Raw genomic sequence first — 14,550 nt, 5'->3', positions numbered from 1 at the left:
CTGCAAGATGACTTGGTTGAGCACATGTGGTATCACATTGGCAATCAATAGATCTATCGGTTTGATCTCTTTTCGTGTGCACAAACTTTGAGTGGTTTTGTAAGACTATTTAATATTTTTAATAACCGCATTGTAATAAAAGACTATTTTAAACATATTGTTATGTTTGATTTAAACTATTTTTTCTATGCTTCATTCTGTTGTAGTTGCCTGAGGTGGACGGAACGGGGCAAAAGATGCGGTCGCGCGTTGGGTGTCCGGCCGGCGCAAACCCAAATCCGGACGACACGGCCCCGTTGTCATCCCAAACGGATGAAATCCGGACAAAACAGATGCCCATTTAGGATAGTGCATTTGAAGTTGCCCTAAAATCATGCAAAACATGATTGTGAAGAACGAGCAATAGGTGATCCTATCCCGCTTCGAGAGCAGCATGCGGCGACGTTTGATCAACGCTGGAGAGGCTGAATTTCGTGTTTTGACCCTTTTTGGAAAGGATTTCAGGATCTGACCCCTGTTTGAATTTTTTTTCGAGATTTGACCCTTTTGCTACCGCCAGGGCCTACGGTGGTAGGGTTAGATAGCCTACCGCCACGGCCCATGGCGGTAGGGGTGCGACGGAGGGGGACGGCGGCCGTTTGACTGCGCTGACGTGGATAAGTACCTACCGCCAGGAGGCCTGGCGGTAGGCTGTCCAAACCTACCGCCAGAGCACCTGGCGGTAGGGTCCTGTCTCAGTGTAACGATTTTGTAACGAAGAATTGAGTTGCCCTGGCGGTAGGCTGTCTGACCCTACCGCCAGGGGCCTTGGCAGTAGGGTCTTGTTTTTTCAGTGTAACGATTCTGTAACGAAGAATTGAGTTGCCCTGGCGGTAGGCTGTCTGACCCTACCGCCAGGGGCCTTGGCGGTAGGGTCCTGTGTTTTATGAATTTAAGTTCATTTACTTGCTTCTTTTCAAATTCAATATGACAATAATATTATAGCAATTTTCACAAATATGACAACAATATCACAGATCTCAAACAATTAAACTTGGGCATCACATACACATTAACAAATTTGAAGTGCATAGAACATTTCAAACGAACTTCAACTAATTAGTAAACGGAGTTCCACATAGTTTCACAAATAGCAAACACATAGATCCACAAATAGCAAACACATAGTTCCACGTAGCTTCATAACCACCCGAATAGTTCAATCAAACGAAGTTCAACGAAACTAAAAGAGCCAACTATCGAAGAGCATAATCAGTTGCTCCTTCCCCTCTTGGAGGTACGGTCCTCGTTACTCTTTGAACAATGCTCTTCGGTCTTCTTCTTGGGCCGTCGAGGAACCGGTCTCTGGAAAGGGTCCGGACTCAGCAAATCCTTCTTCTTCAGATTCCTCTTCTTCGGCAGCTGAGATGCTTGAGACGTTTGAGTTGCTGGAGGTCCATAATCTTCATCGTACTCCTCCTCCCCGTTGCTCTCATCCTCCTCCTCCCCTTCTTCATATATGGCCTCCTCCTCCTCCTCCTCCTCCTCCTCCTCCTCCTCTCCAACCAACCTAGACGACGAGGGAGCATGGCTCGATGAGCCGATGATACCCTGTGTGGCTACAGGCTGATGAGCTTCAACTGACCCAGCTCCAGCACACCCAAGCAACCCTACCAGCTTGCGACAACGCTGCATGAACTTCTGCACTCACAATGAAGCAAGGTCATAATAAGTTCAGATCGACTGACTACAAGTGAACAAGATGCATCTGTTCCGAGGAGACTGAAATTGTACCTTCATCGTCCCCCTGACTCTGGTCTCAGATTGTACGCTCCCGGGAAGATGACCTAGTGCATCTGAGGCTTCAAAGATGCATCTGTTCAGCTCACCGGACTGCAACGGCATAAGTCAGTCACGTTGACGAATAAAATATTTTAAATACGACCGTCGGTTCAAACGTACCACTCTGTTGATGAGGGGTGCAAACTCCCTAAATCCACTATGCATGTCTCTGATGCCGGTCTGGTATGCCTGTTCATCGGGGTCAGCCCACTCCAGCTCCGCGATGTCTTCCGCCGTCCATCGAGGCCTGAGACGAAGACGGTGCTTCTGGCCATCATCGTACCACCTCATGTGTCGGCCCAGGTAATCATCCCAGTTAGTCACTCTCCTCTCCACGTCTTTACGCCACCTCCATCGGTTCCACTCCGTCACATGAGTCTTATGCTCCTCTCCCCAGTTTGTGATCGACTAATTCTTCTGCTGGCTCATCCTGCAAGGCATAAGCAACAAGAATCATCATAAGCGCAATGAGATCATCATAAGCAACAAGAAACATGATAATCTCACGGAGAACAAAGAGCTCACAGGTGCAGCGCGTGGCCGCCGGTATCGGTGGGCTGGCCCGGTGGGGTATGCTGATAAATCCCAAACTGCGTGGCCACGCGTTGTGGCAAATGCCACTCGACGACGTACACATAGATCATGGGCACGATGCACCGCCAGATACCACGGTCCGCATCGCACATCACGTTCAGATCAAAGGCCCACTCTCGTTCTTGTCGATACGGGCACCAGATTACCTATTACATATACCTTGGTAAGTTCGCACTCTCGGTCAATAGCGGAATCAAAGAGAAAGGTGTTGTGCGAGTTCATATACCTGCGTATGCGTCAAAGCGTCCAACTCATTGGTGTAGGTCTTGTACAAAGTCTTGTTTAGGCCCGTGTAGAGTTTGACAACGTCCCACTCGTAAGTTACGGTGGGGTTTCGAGTCTCGTCGCCTTCTCCGCCATAGTCTTCCCATGGGCGTCTTGGCAACTTCTCCGGACGCCCCACCGACAGCCGCTCCCACATCCAAATGGAGAAGGCCCAGACAAAGCCACCCATATTGGACTTGTCTCCCGTCCTCTGCGTTGCGTCGTCAAGCTGCAAAACATCAAATGAGGATCAGATATAAGAAAATGTCATGGACACACTTTCGTAGGTAGGTACGCAATTAGACACTCTCTTACCGAACGGTATAGGTAGGCGAGAGATGCCGTCCCCCAACTATACCCTGCATCCCAGTCCGCTAGGAAGAACAGATACGCCCAGTTGGCAGAGTTCCCGGAGCTGTCTGGAAACACGACCTCCGAGAGAATATACCACAGATAGGACCTCGCGTACAACTCCACAGTCGCCTCATCTGCGCCTTGGGGGCATGTCCTCCGGTGCTCCGAGAGCCAGGGCAACGGCACACCGGATGTACGGTTACTCTTGGCACCGGGGTAGTCACCGATGAGGGTGGTGACCCTCTCTTGCCAGTTGGCCCTCTCCACTCGACCGGTGAGTGCATGACCCTCGATCGGCATTGCAGTAATCATCCTCCAGTCCTCTAGGGTCACCGTCATCTCCCCGCATGGCAGATGGAAAGAATGGGTCTCCGGTCTCCAACGGTCAATTAGAGCTGTGAGAGCCGCGTGGACAAGCGTCGGCGGCTGACGCTTGAACTGCAGCACGAAACCCAACAGACGGGCTCTCTTGAAGAACGGCGCGTAGCGCTCGTCGTAGTCCATATGCCCATGAACCCCGTGACCCCTCATGCGCAGTGGCTGGAGCGTCTGTTAAAAAGTGAACGCCAAAAAGTTAGGAAATCATTTTCATCAATCCGAGAACTTTGATCAAAATTTCTTTCATATCACTTACCTCTCCGTTCTCTATGAAACGGGCACGATGACCCTTGTCGAATGCCTAGTCCAGCATGCAGTACCGTGGGCCGATGTTGTCCGCAAGAGGTGGCCGCCTTAATAGAGTTTCATAAACAAAAGCACCATAAGCATAAGCATACATAAACAAACAATGAACTCAAATCATATCAAGATCAAATTTTAAGCATATTCCTCCAACAACATCTACTACACATGATGGATCAAATCATATCAACATGCATCATATAAAAAAAACCTCCAACATACATCATAGCTTCATATTTTTAAACAAAATTTTCCAAACAATATCTTCATATCATCATATCAACATGCATCATCAAACTAGGGTTCATCTTCAAACTAGAGCATATCATCATATCAACATGCATCATCAAACTAGGGTTCATCCCTTTATCAACAATACATCATAATTTTTTTAACAAAAAAAATTATGAACTAGGGTTCATCTTCACACTAACATATGAACTATTGATTAGAGTACATATCCAATACCACTACTTACTAAAGAACTAAGAACTACAACTACAATCAATCTTAGGTGAAAAAAAAATCAATCTAAGTTCAAAAACATGAGGGATTTCAAGCAAATAATGCGTCGAATCGGTAGCAAGTTTGCAAAAACTAATTGGAGGGATCGAAGGAGCTTACGGTTCTCTCCTCGGGGCCATCTCGATCCGCCAAAACGGTGAAGAATCGTGAATATCCAAGGGGGGAGTGGAGGAGATGAGAGAGGGAGAGAGGGGCGACTTGGGGGAGAAAGAAAGGAGAAACTGCCGACTTGGGGGAGGGGAGGGGTGGGGAGAAGGGAAGGGGCGCGGTCTCGGGCAAAATAACTGCCCCGCACCCTACCGCCAGGGCCCCTGGCGGTAAGGTTAGACAGCTTACCGTCAAGGCCCATGACGGTAGGGTGCGACGGAGGGGGACGACGCCGTCTCCGCGTGCTGACGTGGATAAGTTTCCTACCGCCATGGGACCTAGCGGTAGGCTATCTAACCCTACCGCCAGATGCCCTGGCGGGAGGCAAAAGGGTCAAATCTCAAAAAAAATTTAAACCGGGACCGGATCCTGAAATACTTTCTAAAAAGGGTCAAAACACGAAATTCGGCCCGCTGGAGATGGATGAGACCACACACTGCAGTGCGACAACTTGACTGACACATCATCCTGTCCCCCGATCAGATCAGATCTGCTGAACAAAAAGACAGATCCGTGCTGTTTTCGTATTGAGTTCCTTCAACGATTTAAAAAGAAGAAAATTCCAGTAAGCATGCACGTTGGATCTGGATTGGCAATGCGTACGTGGAGCCTAAGAAAAATGGACTACTTGCACTTTGGCATACGTTTCTTTCATGCCTATCATGTGACATGTGCCGCATGCAGTCGTGCCGTTGTTTGCTTGTTGTTTGGCCCGAAAAACGTCACACTTGTTGGCCTCTGTAAATTGTCAGAGAGCAACAACGTGAACGTATCAAACTATCAAAGTACATCGAATGTCCATGAAATGTCTCTAACTGTAAAATCGCTGCGACTGCCCAGTTGTCATGCTTGAAAACGATCTATTTGGCAAATGGTAGGTGTCAATCAGGATCAACATCAGCTACTTTGCGTGCCCAAATTTGAACTTGCTAATGAAAACGATCTATTTGGCAAATACGCAAGTGTCAAGCAGGATCAACATTAGCTTCTTTTCCGTGCAAAAATTCGAACATGGTGAAGATTGACATACGTATCTTCTAACACGAGATATCATCATCATTTTTTTTAAACAAGGCAAAAGACTTACCATTTTCATTGAATAAGAACAAGGTTTTTAGGGTCTAGGCCAAGGGCGGAATTACAAGCCTCACTGTCGTGACATAATATTACACAAAAATTTCACCCTAGCTAGGCACCATAGAGAAGCTTCCTCTTTTGTTCGAGCAACAAGAACACCCACGGGAACTACGTTGTTATGGAACACACGTACATTTTTCTCTTTCCACATTTTCCAAGAAATCAGTAGCATCAGAGAAACCATCGCCCCTCGGGGCCGAGACATCCCCGAGATATCATCACCATCACTATTATTATTCACATTGGAAAGACATAATAAGAAATACTGATGAATGCTCCTGGCGCCGCATGCGCCCACGCTGTTATCCTAATCAATCAACCGTAACCGTCCATCCTTTCTTGTCCTCCGCCAGGCCCATCTGGATCGATGTCAGAGTCGTGTACAGCTTCTTCGACAGCGTGTCCTCCCCAGCCCTGAACTCGTACCTGAACGCACATATCTCAGCACTGAATCGACCAGACATCTTGGATCCTTTTGCCCCGGCTCAACGGACGAATTGCATGAGTTCGACTTACCTTGTCCCTTGGTAGGTGATGGTCGACACCGGGGTGATGCCGACGGCCGTTCCCGTGCAGAACACTTCGTCTGCACTGATCAGATCGTCGATGGAGACGAGGCGCTCTTCCACCTGCTCGACAGCACATAACAGAGCTTCAGTTCGTTGTCACCGGTACAGTTGAGTGGTGGATGGTAGTGGCGGAGTGGAGTGCATTGATCGATCGACCTGGTAGCCGCTGTCTCTGGCGAGCTCGATGATGCTCCTGCGCGTGACCCCCGGCAGGATGGTCCCCTCCGTCGCCGGCGTCGCGATGGCGCCGCCCTTCACGACGAAGAGGTTGCAGGAGGAGGCCTCCTCCACGTACCTCTTGTGCACCGAGTCCAGGTACAGCACGTCCGCGAACCCCTTGCTCCTCGCGTCCATCTGCGCCTTGAGCACCTGATGATGGTATAAAAACACAAGCCGGTCAGTCACATTTTCTGGAAATTCACCTGAAGAAGAAATTACCGGCTAAAAGATTTTCACCGGCGCGTAGTTGGAGATGCTCTTGACCCCGCCGGTGCCGCCCGGCATGGCGCGGTGGATCTCCTCCTCGACCAGCAGGTTTATCGCCGCCATGCCTTCCTTGAAATATGTCCCCACAGGCGCGGCGTAGATCATGAAGGTGTACTCCGGCGCCGGCGCCAGCCCGAGGATCGCCCCGCTCCCGATGAGCAGCGGCCTGATGTACAATGCTCCCTTTCCCTGCGGCGGCACCTGAAACCAACGTACGCCAGCGGTGGTTGCAGTGCAGAGATCAGCCATAGAGGCTCATGAGCATGGCGTGCACTCACGTCACGTGAATAAAAGAACAAATCGATGGTCACCACGTACGTACCCAGCGCCTGTTGGCGAGGACGGTCTGCTTGACGGCGTGCACGAACTGCTCCACGGACGGGGACGGCATGCACATGCGCCCGGCGCCGTGCTGCATCCGCCGCGCGTTCTCCTCCGGCCGGAACAGCATGTACCCGGGCCCGTCCGCCCTCCGGTGCGCCTTGAGCCCCTCGAACAGCCCCTGCCCGTAGTTGAGGACGCCGGAGGAGGGGCTGAGCTCGATGTTGCCGTAGCGGGCGAGCTCGCCGCGGGAGAAGCCGCCCTCCTCCTGCGAGCACCGCATGACGTACATGTAGTCGGTCGGGGTGAGCCCGAAGCCGAGGTTGTCCCAGTCGATGTCGCCGCCGCCCTCCTCGTCGGACCTGCAGCCAAGCCAAACCGCACACGGATGCCCCGGTGGCGGCAGCACAAGCGTTGATTGAGTGTAAACGAACGGCGCAAAATGTTAAAAGCCATTGGCGATCGAACGACCTGCAAACGAATCGAAACCAATCACGGAAAGGAACGACGAGCCTGCATGTCACCCACGCACCTGTCGACGGGGTCCAGCTGCGGCTGCGACGACTTCCACCGGGACGGGAGAAGAGAGCGGCCGCCGCCTCCGTCCTGCACACCGAGAAGGCGCCTACTGTGAGTTCCGATCGATCTCATCGTCATCCTCATGGAGGCGGGACGGGAGATCATCGTGGACATGGATAAATCTCAGACGGGAAAATGCTCTTCTCCGCAACGGAAACAAGAAGAGTAAAAAGCAAGGCCCGGCGGCCATGCTTTGTACGTAGTACTTGTTGATGGGATCTCAACTGCAAGCACGAGAAGCGCGCGGGTACGCACCGTCCCGAGTAGAGCTCGGAGGCCGCCGCTGACCCCGCCGGCCGAGGCGCGGCCCCACGGGAGGAGGCGCTTCGCAGACGACAGCACAGCCATGCACGCACGTACGCCCGGGCGCCCCGCTAGCTAGATCGATCGCCAACGTTGTTCAAGAACTCGCGAGCAATATAATGGCCAGCCGATACGTTTTGCGAGCTATGCTCAGCAGGAGCCGCTAGGTACTCGGACGAACGAGAGCACAGCACCAGCGAGTTAAAATGGCAACCGTTCATAAAGAGGTTTCTATATAGGTCGTGGAGAATTTGGCAAGTGTTCGATTTGCCGTGCTGTATCATACACTTATAGAAGGCCACATGCATTGGTTTATGATACCTTTTTATGAAACACATGCATTGGTTTTCTATGGCGAATTAACACATGCATTAGCATGCGTTAGCAGGATTCGGCAATGTTTGACAAAGATATTTGCCAATGTTTGACAAAGACGGTGAACTGCTACGGGGGAGCCTGTGCCAAAGCTATAGGAGCAGCAAGCTTGCTTTTCCAGGACGGAGACAAAACCATCGACGGACATGGATGGGTGCCGTGGCTATTGACCCGTGGGCCCAGGCACTGAGTGGACCCCGCGAGGCAGTGACAGAGTACAGCCGCGCCTGGCACGGCACCTCCTGGGAACGAGCAAGTCGTAGTCGCGCTGCTCTGCCGCGTGTAAGGCGTGATGGCGTCTGCCCAGCTAATTTTTTCCAAAAAACTTCCAATCTATACGTCTATAATATTATAGCAGTTTCCTTAAAAAAAATATTATAACAGTACAATGAACACCTAAAATAATAAAAAATAATGTCAAATCGATAGACCATCTAGCGAATTACAACAATTGAAGTGAGCCGAAGGCGCGCTGTCGTCACCGCCCTCCCTTGTTGGAGCTGGGCATAACTTATTGTAGTAGATAGTCGGAAAGTCGTCGTGTCAAGGCCTCATAGGCACTAGTAGAAAAGGGGACAAAGGTCCAGGCCGGGTCAGCCCATTAGTTCCGGTTCAGTCCAGAACCAGGACCCATGGTGGCATTGGACCCGGTTCGTGAGCCCCGGGGCCGGCCGGGCCACGTGGGCCATTGGTCCCAGTTCGTCTGGACCTTTTGGTCCCGGTTGGTGGGACGAACCGGGACCAATGGGCCTCGCTCCTGGCCCATTACCATTGGTCCCGGTTGGTGGGACGAACCGGGACCAATGGGCCTCGCTCCTGGCCCACTACCATTGGTCCCGGTTGGTGGGATGAACCGGGACCAATGGGTCTAACCTTTAGTACCGGTTCGTGTCACGGACCGGTACTAATGGGGTTTGAGGCATTAGTACCTGTTTGTGGCACGAACCGGTACTAAAGGTCCCATTTTCAAACTCTACCCCCATCGCCTTTTCAGTTTTGTAAAAAGCAAAAGAAAATGATAAAAACTTCAAAAATTAAAATCTTTCAAGATGTACTTATGTTACTACATCTACTAGTTAGGAAAATTTAAAAACTTAAATTTGGACATGTTATGCAAAAAGTGTAGGGAAAATGTAAAACGGCTATAACTTTTGCATACTATGTCAAAAAAAATGTATAATATATCAAAATGTTCAGAACGAAAATCCGCATCCGATTTTGATAGCCTACGGCCTGTTTGCAAATTTTTAGAATCCTCAAATTCTAAAAGGAAAAAAGTTACGCTCAAATATCAGTTTTTTTTATTTTTGTTAAATCTGGTCAAACTATGGTCAAACTACTTATTCAAGAAGTATTAGTGTCACTAAATAATTATTCAAGAATATTAGTGTTACTAATAATTATTTCAGTTTTTTTGAATTTTGGTCAAATCTGGTCAAACCGTGGATAAACTGTGGTCAAACAATGGTCAAACTACTTACTCAATAAATATTAGTGGTACTAAATAATTATTTCAGTTTTTTGAATTTTGGTCAAATCTGGTCAAACTATAGTCAAACTGTGGTCAAACTACTTATTCAAGAAATATTAGTGTTACTAAATAATTATTGTTTTTTAGAACAATAGTTTCAAACTCAAATAGTGAAATGTGTGACTTCATGCTCAAGCAAAATTCCTGAGGGTTAATAGGATTGACATCTCGCTATTGTCAGGAAAACAACAAGTGCAGACTTGGAAACGAGGGAGAATAGAACCTGAAAGTTAAGCGTGCTCAGGCTGGAGTAGTGAGAGGATGGGTGACCGTCCGGGGTGATTAGAGATTAGAGGTTAAATTGAGCAGCGATGAGGGAGAGGTGATTAGAGATTAGAGGTTAAAATAATTCAGAAATTTGAAAAATCAAGAAAACATTTCAAAAAAAAATCATAAAAAATTTCAAAAAGAAATCATAAAATTTCCTTTAGTACCGGTTGGTGTTACCAACCGGGACTAAAGGTGGACCTCCAGGAAGCGGCCACGTGGACGGCCTTTAGTCCCGGTTCGTGTAAGAACCGGGACTAAAGGGGGAGGCTTTAGTAATGACCCTTTAGTCCCGATTCCAGAACCGGGACTAAAGGCCCCTTATGAACCGGGACTAAAGACCCTCTTTCTACTAGTGAGGACCAGCGCATCAGAACAACAACCACCACCGATGAAGATAAATATAGATCAGAAGGACCCAACCAGAAGACACATGAACGGAGATAATCGAAGACCAGATCTACCAGATCCACCGAAGACAACCCCTGACCGAATCATGCGAGATCCGTCAGAGACAGACATCCACACGCCATCCGATGATACTAGACGCACCATCGAGATGAGCGGGGAGAACCTTATTCCATCTTCAGGGAGCCGCCGTCGTCTCGTCTTCCTGAGCAGGACACAAACCCTAACTAAGCTCAAAGAAACATCTAAAAATGGAGCCCTCCTGCTGGCAAGTGTCGGGATCCACCACACCCCATGGCCCTAGCAATTCTAGCATTGTTGTTATATCAGTCTGATCTTTTTAGTGGTATATCAGTCTAATGGAATCGTAACGTGTCGATATGGTAATTTTGGTAGGAAGTGTAATTCTAACAAAGTCGTCATTTGCTTATCGTCCTGCATAATCCAGTCCGCGAGCCTTCATATTTGGAGGCTTAGGGCGTTGATATGGAAGGACCTCCATCCAAGATTGCTCGCACGGGGAAGTTCTAGCACAACCTCTTAGTCCCCCGCGCAACCCGTCAATGGTGTTGTCGTACGTACAATTGCCACTTCCATCCCTGTGAATATCCGTTTATCCACTTAGAAGAGCGTTAATTAATGGTCGTCGTTGCATTTCACACTTGTTTCCTACCCGCACGTGGCGAATTCCCCTCCCCTCGTTTCCCACCGAAGCGCACCCATTTGCGAGTATATAAACCCCCATCTCGACGCCACCACATCCACCCTCTTCCACGACATCGGCACACTCATCCCATCACCTCTCTTCGTCGGCCACCCCCCTCATTCTCTCTTCCACCGTTACCATGTCTATGCGGCCACATGGACCTTTCCCTAGTGAGACCAAAGAGGACCACACCGAAAGAGAGTGCTAGGAGAGGGCGTGAGACTTCCCTGAGTGGGTTGAGGACGATTTGCGCCATAATGCAGAATCAGTCGACGATGGTACTCGCATACCCGCCGCCCTCGAGTACTTTAACCGCAAGTCGGCGACCGTTAGGACAGAAATGAATATCGCAGGTCAAGACTTTGGCCTTATCCTGCATCCAAGGCACACATGCGTTCATCGACCGCATGGCCATGGAAGTCGCGGCAGCCGAAGACACCCCGCCTGTGAGGTCACTTCAAAGAGGAGGAAGAGCTCATAGTTTAGTACAGAATCATTGTAAATGCTTCTTGGAATCCATTTCTTTTAAGAATATTAACCTAGAAATATATATTTGTAGGCATAAACTTTTCGTCATGAATCACAAGGGTCAACAATTTGCATTAAATGAATACTTGATGCACTTCATAAATAACAATAATCAACAACAATATTGATACTTAATTATCTCATGTCTCTTCTCATTAATGAGATTAACGAGTTTTTTTTGCGAGGAAATAATCTTGGTCACAACGGAAAGTATCATATACTAGTATCATGCATGTGATACTGGTGTATAATACTACCTTCACAGTGCATAGTATCATAACTTGGTACTCCCTCCTTCCATCTATATAAGGCCTAATGCGTTTTCAAGACCGCCTTTGACTATTGACAAGATTAATAGTACATGAGATGTGTAATGTAAAAAATATATCATTGGAAGCTCCTTTACATATAAATATGATGATATGCTTTGTGTAAGTTGCATATCATATATTATTGCTCTAACATTTGGCCAAAGTTAGTCTCGAAAAACGAATTAGGCCCTGTATAGATGGAAGGAGGGAGTATCACAGAAGCGTTATTGATTGCCATGCATGACACATACTAATACATTATTTATTGTCATGCATTACACATATTAGTGCATCATTTAATATGATATGATATCGTATCATGGTACTCGACCATCTCTTTTCTCATTTTATTGTATGCAACTTCACCTAAATGCATAGTTGACATGTGTGATACTACTTATGATACTTTTATTGTGACTAGACTAACTCGTTAGCTTGATTCCTTAAACTCATTACATTAATGATCCCAGATTAAAACCTGGTTTAACTCTTAGTTAACGAGTTCGAGTCGAGTCAGAGTCATGAGCTACTAGTTTAGTTCGAGTTTTCGGTTTTAATCCAGCCCTAGTTGTATCAACCAAAACTCTCATATGAATTCTACAAGTTTTCCAGGTAGAGGTAGGAGATTGGCACCACTACTTTCGCTAGCCGGTTGGGGTCGTTGAAGGTCTTCGAACTTGGTTGCATTTTGCTTCTTTCCTTGATAAATAAAATTCCGCGGCGGCACGGCCCCACGCACCTCTTTTGAGCTGGCGGTACCAGCGAGTTTTCTCTTGCTTATCTTCTTCGTTTCTTCGTCTCGATCGACAGCAAAGCCGCTGCTTATCTTGTTATCTATGCAGGCCATGACTCGGTGTCTTTATGCTACGACGGCTCTGGTGCTGGAAGGTGCATGCATGCAATGTATCAAAGCCTACGTGTCCCCACGCGCGCGTTCTCGAGTCGCCTCAAATGATCCGTCTGTGCTCATCCGTATGCGATCAAGTGGATGGGATCAGCTGACTGTACTCACTATTCAGTATGTGCCCAAGTCACAAAAGGCGCCACGAGACCTATGGAAATCCATTGTTTGCACGCTGCTGCCTTCTTTGCGTGCATAATCCGTTTTGTGGTTCGTTAGTGGGTTCTTATTTATTTTGAAGGTGGTTAGTGGGTTCTTAAGATCACCTAACAACAATATGAGTGCCCCGGTGCACAAAACAACCATATGTTTTTGTTTCGGGGAAACCTTGCAATCTATTGTCATTAACCGTCAAGACAGTAAAAAACATGAGAAGTAACAAAATTTTCATTCAGAGGTCCGTAGACCACCTAATGATAACCACTGGTGCGCAGGCGCGGAGCCAAGATTTGATGATAGGGGGGGGGGGGGGGGGGGGGCGAAGAGGATCACACGTAAAAACTAGCACAAGTATAAGTCAAATCTTGAATAACAGCATATGCTTTTGCAACTAAAGAAACCTATAATTTTGTCTGTTTAAATGGAACTCAGCATCCACCAAGCTAATCTAACAAATCAATAGGCTCAGCGACCATGAATTTTGCAGCTATTTTCTTCCCAATATAGGCAATCATGGTCGGAGAAAACTTTTACTTTGAAAATGTGTATTGCAAGTTCCTAAGCTAAAACGAAATTTATTGGCAGCTACCTTCATTTTGAAAGCATGTTTGATAATCTCGTAAATGGTGAATCGTAGACAAATTAGAAAATAAATAAATTAGACTTCCAGCAGATACTCTTTTACCTTATACTCCATGCTTGCATTTACAAATTTCATTATCATCTCAAGATTTAGATGTGATGCCATAAGCACAGATCAACGGCAGTTCATCACCCCACCAGCGATTTTGTTTAGTACTGCACCAAATAAAGATTAGATCAGGTTTGGACTTGCAATATTAATATGCGTATATGAGAATCACCAGATCAGGTTTGGACTCACGCTTGATGTGGGAGAATTGCAGGTAGAAAATATATGGTCGGATTGATCGGCCTTAGATTTGGCAGCAACCACTAGGCGTGAAGCACCCCGAGCTTGGTGGCCGCACCTTTGCCGGCTCCTGACGGCGATGCTCGATGGAACCCTGGCACGGGCGAGAGGATAACCAAATTGAGTCGTCAGGTCGGGTCGATGTGGATAAATCATTTGATCGACTGCCAATGCATCAATTGTGGGCTGGGCTACTTCCAGGCTATACTTTTGGGCTTGGGCCGTTCAGCAATCAGCAAGTTCGTCAGTTAGAGGTTATCCTATTTCATCGCTAATTTCTGATCGAGTAGATTGAGATTTTTTTTTTGAGGGAAAACCATCATGGCGGTTTATATTTCATGTGAGAAAAGGGCTACATCGTTTGTGATTACATCGAGTAGAAAGTCCGGAGCCTCGTTTTGCCATACAATAGTTCGCGAGGGCTCCGACTTAGTAGCCAAAAGATCAGCCGCCATATTGGCTTCCCTAGGGCAATGACTGAAACTAACAGAAATAAAATTACGGCACAAGAAAGTACACTCCTCATAGATGGCTGCAGCTGGTCCTAAGGAGTTACCGCCATCTTGCATGATCTGGATAACCTCCATACAGTCCGCCCTGATCTCCACTTTGTTGCAGCCGATGGTGTTTGCCAGCACCAGCCCGTCCTTGA

At 47.7% G+C, this 14,550-nt stretch overlaps 1 protein-coding gene and 1 long non-coding RNA gene across 2 annotated transcripts; both read right to left on the bottom strand.

Moving 5' to 3' along the window:
* Positions 1 to 5,521: 5,521 nt before the first annotated feature.
* On the bottom strand, positions 5,522 to 8,174 carry LOC123092890 (branched-chain-amino-acid aminotransferase 2, chloroplastic). Its single transcript, XM_044514738.1, has 7 exons — positions 7,734 to 8,174; positions 7,432 to 7,505; positions 6,901 to 7,261; positions 6,549 to 6,779; positions 6,249 to 6,461; positions 6,040 to 6,152; positions 5,522 to 5,949 (listed from the first exon to the last, which is right to left on the bottom strand). Exons 1-7 carry the CDS (start codon positions 7,824 to 7,826, stop codon positions 5,835 to 5,837), a joined length of 1,200 nt encoding a protein of 399 aa, XP_044370673.1. The 5' UTR covers positions 7,827 to 8,174; the 3' UTR covers positions 5,522 to 5,834.
* Positions 8,175 to 10,085: 1,911 nt separating this feature from the next.
* LOC123095035 (uncharacterized) lies at positions 10,086 to 14,000 on the bottom strand. The gene is made up of 3 exons (XR_006446084.1): positions 13,851 to 14,000; positions 13,653 to 13,765; positions 10,086 to 11,523 (listed from the first exon to the last, which is right to left on the bottom strand). It is a non-coding gene; the product is annotated as an uncharacterized lncRNA (long non-coding RNA).
* Positions 14,001 to 14,550: the final 550 nt, after the last annotated feature.

This window comes from Triticum aestivum, chromosome 4B (assembly GCF_018294505.1).
Source record: "Triticum aestivum cultivar Chinese Spring chromosome 4B, IWGSC CS RefSeq v2.1, whole genome shotgun sequence".
Taxonomy (NCBI): domain Eukaryota; kingdom Viridiplantae; phylum Streptophyta; class Magnoliopsida; order Poales; family Poaceae; genus Triticum; species Triticum aestivum.
This window is presented reverse-complemented; position numbering and strand designations above follow the sequence as displayed.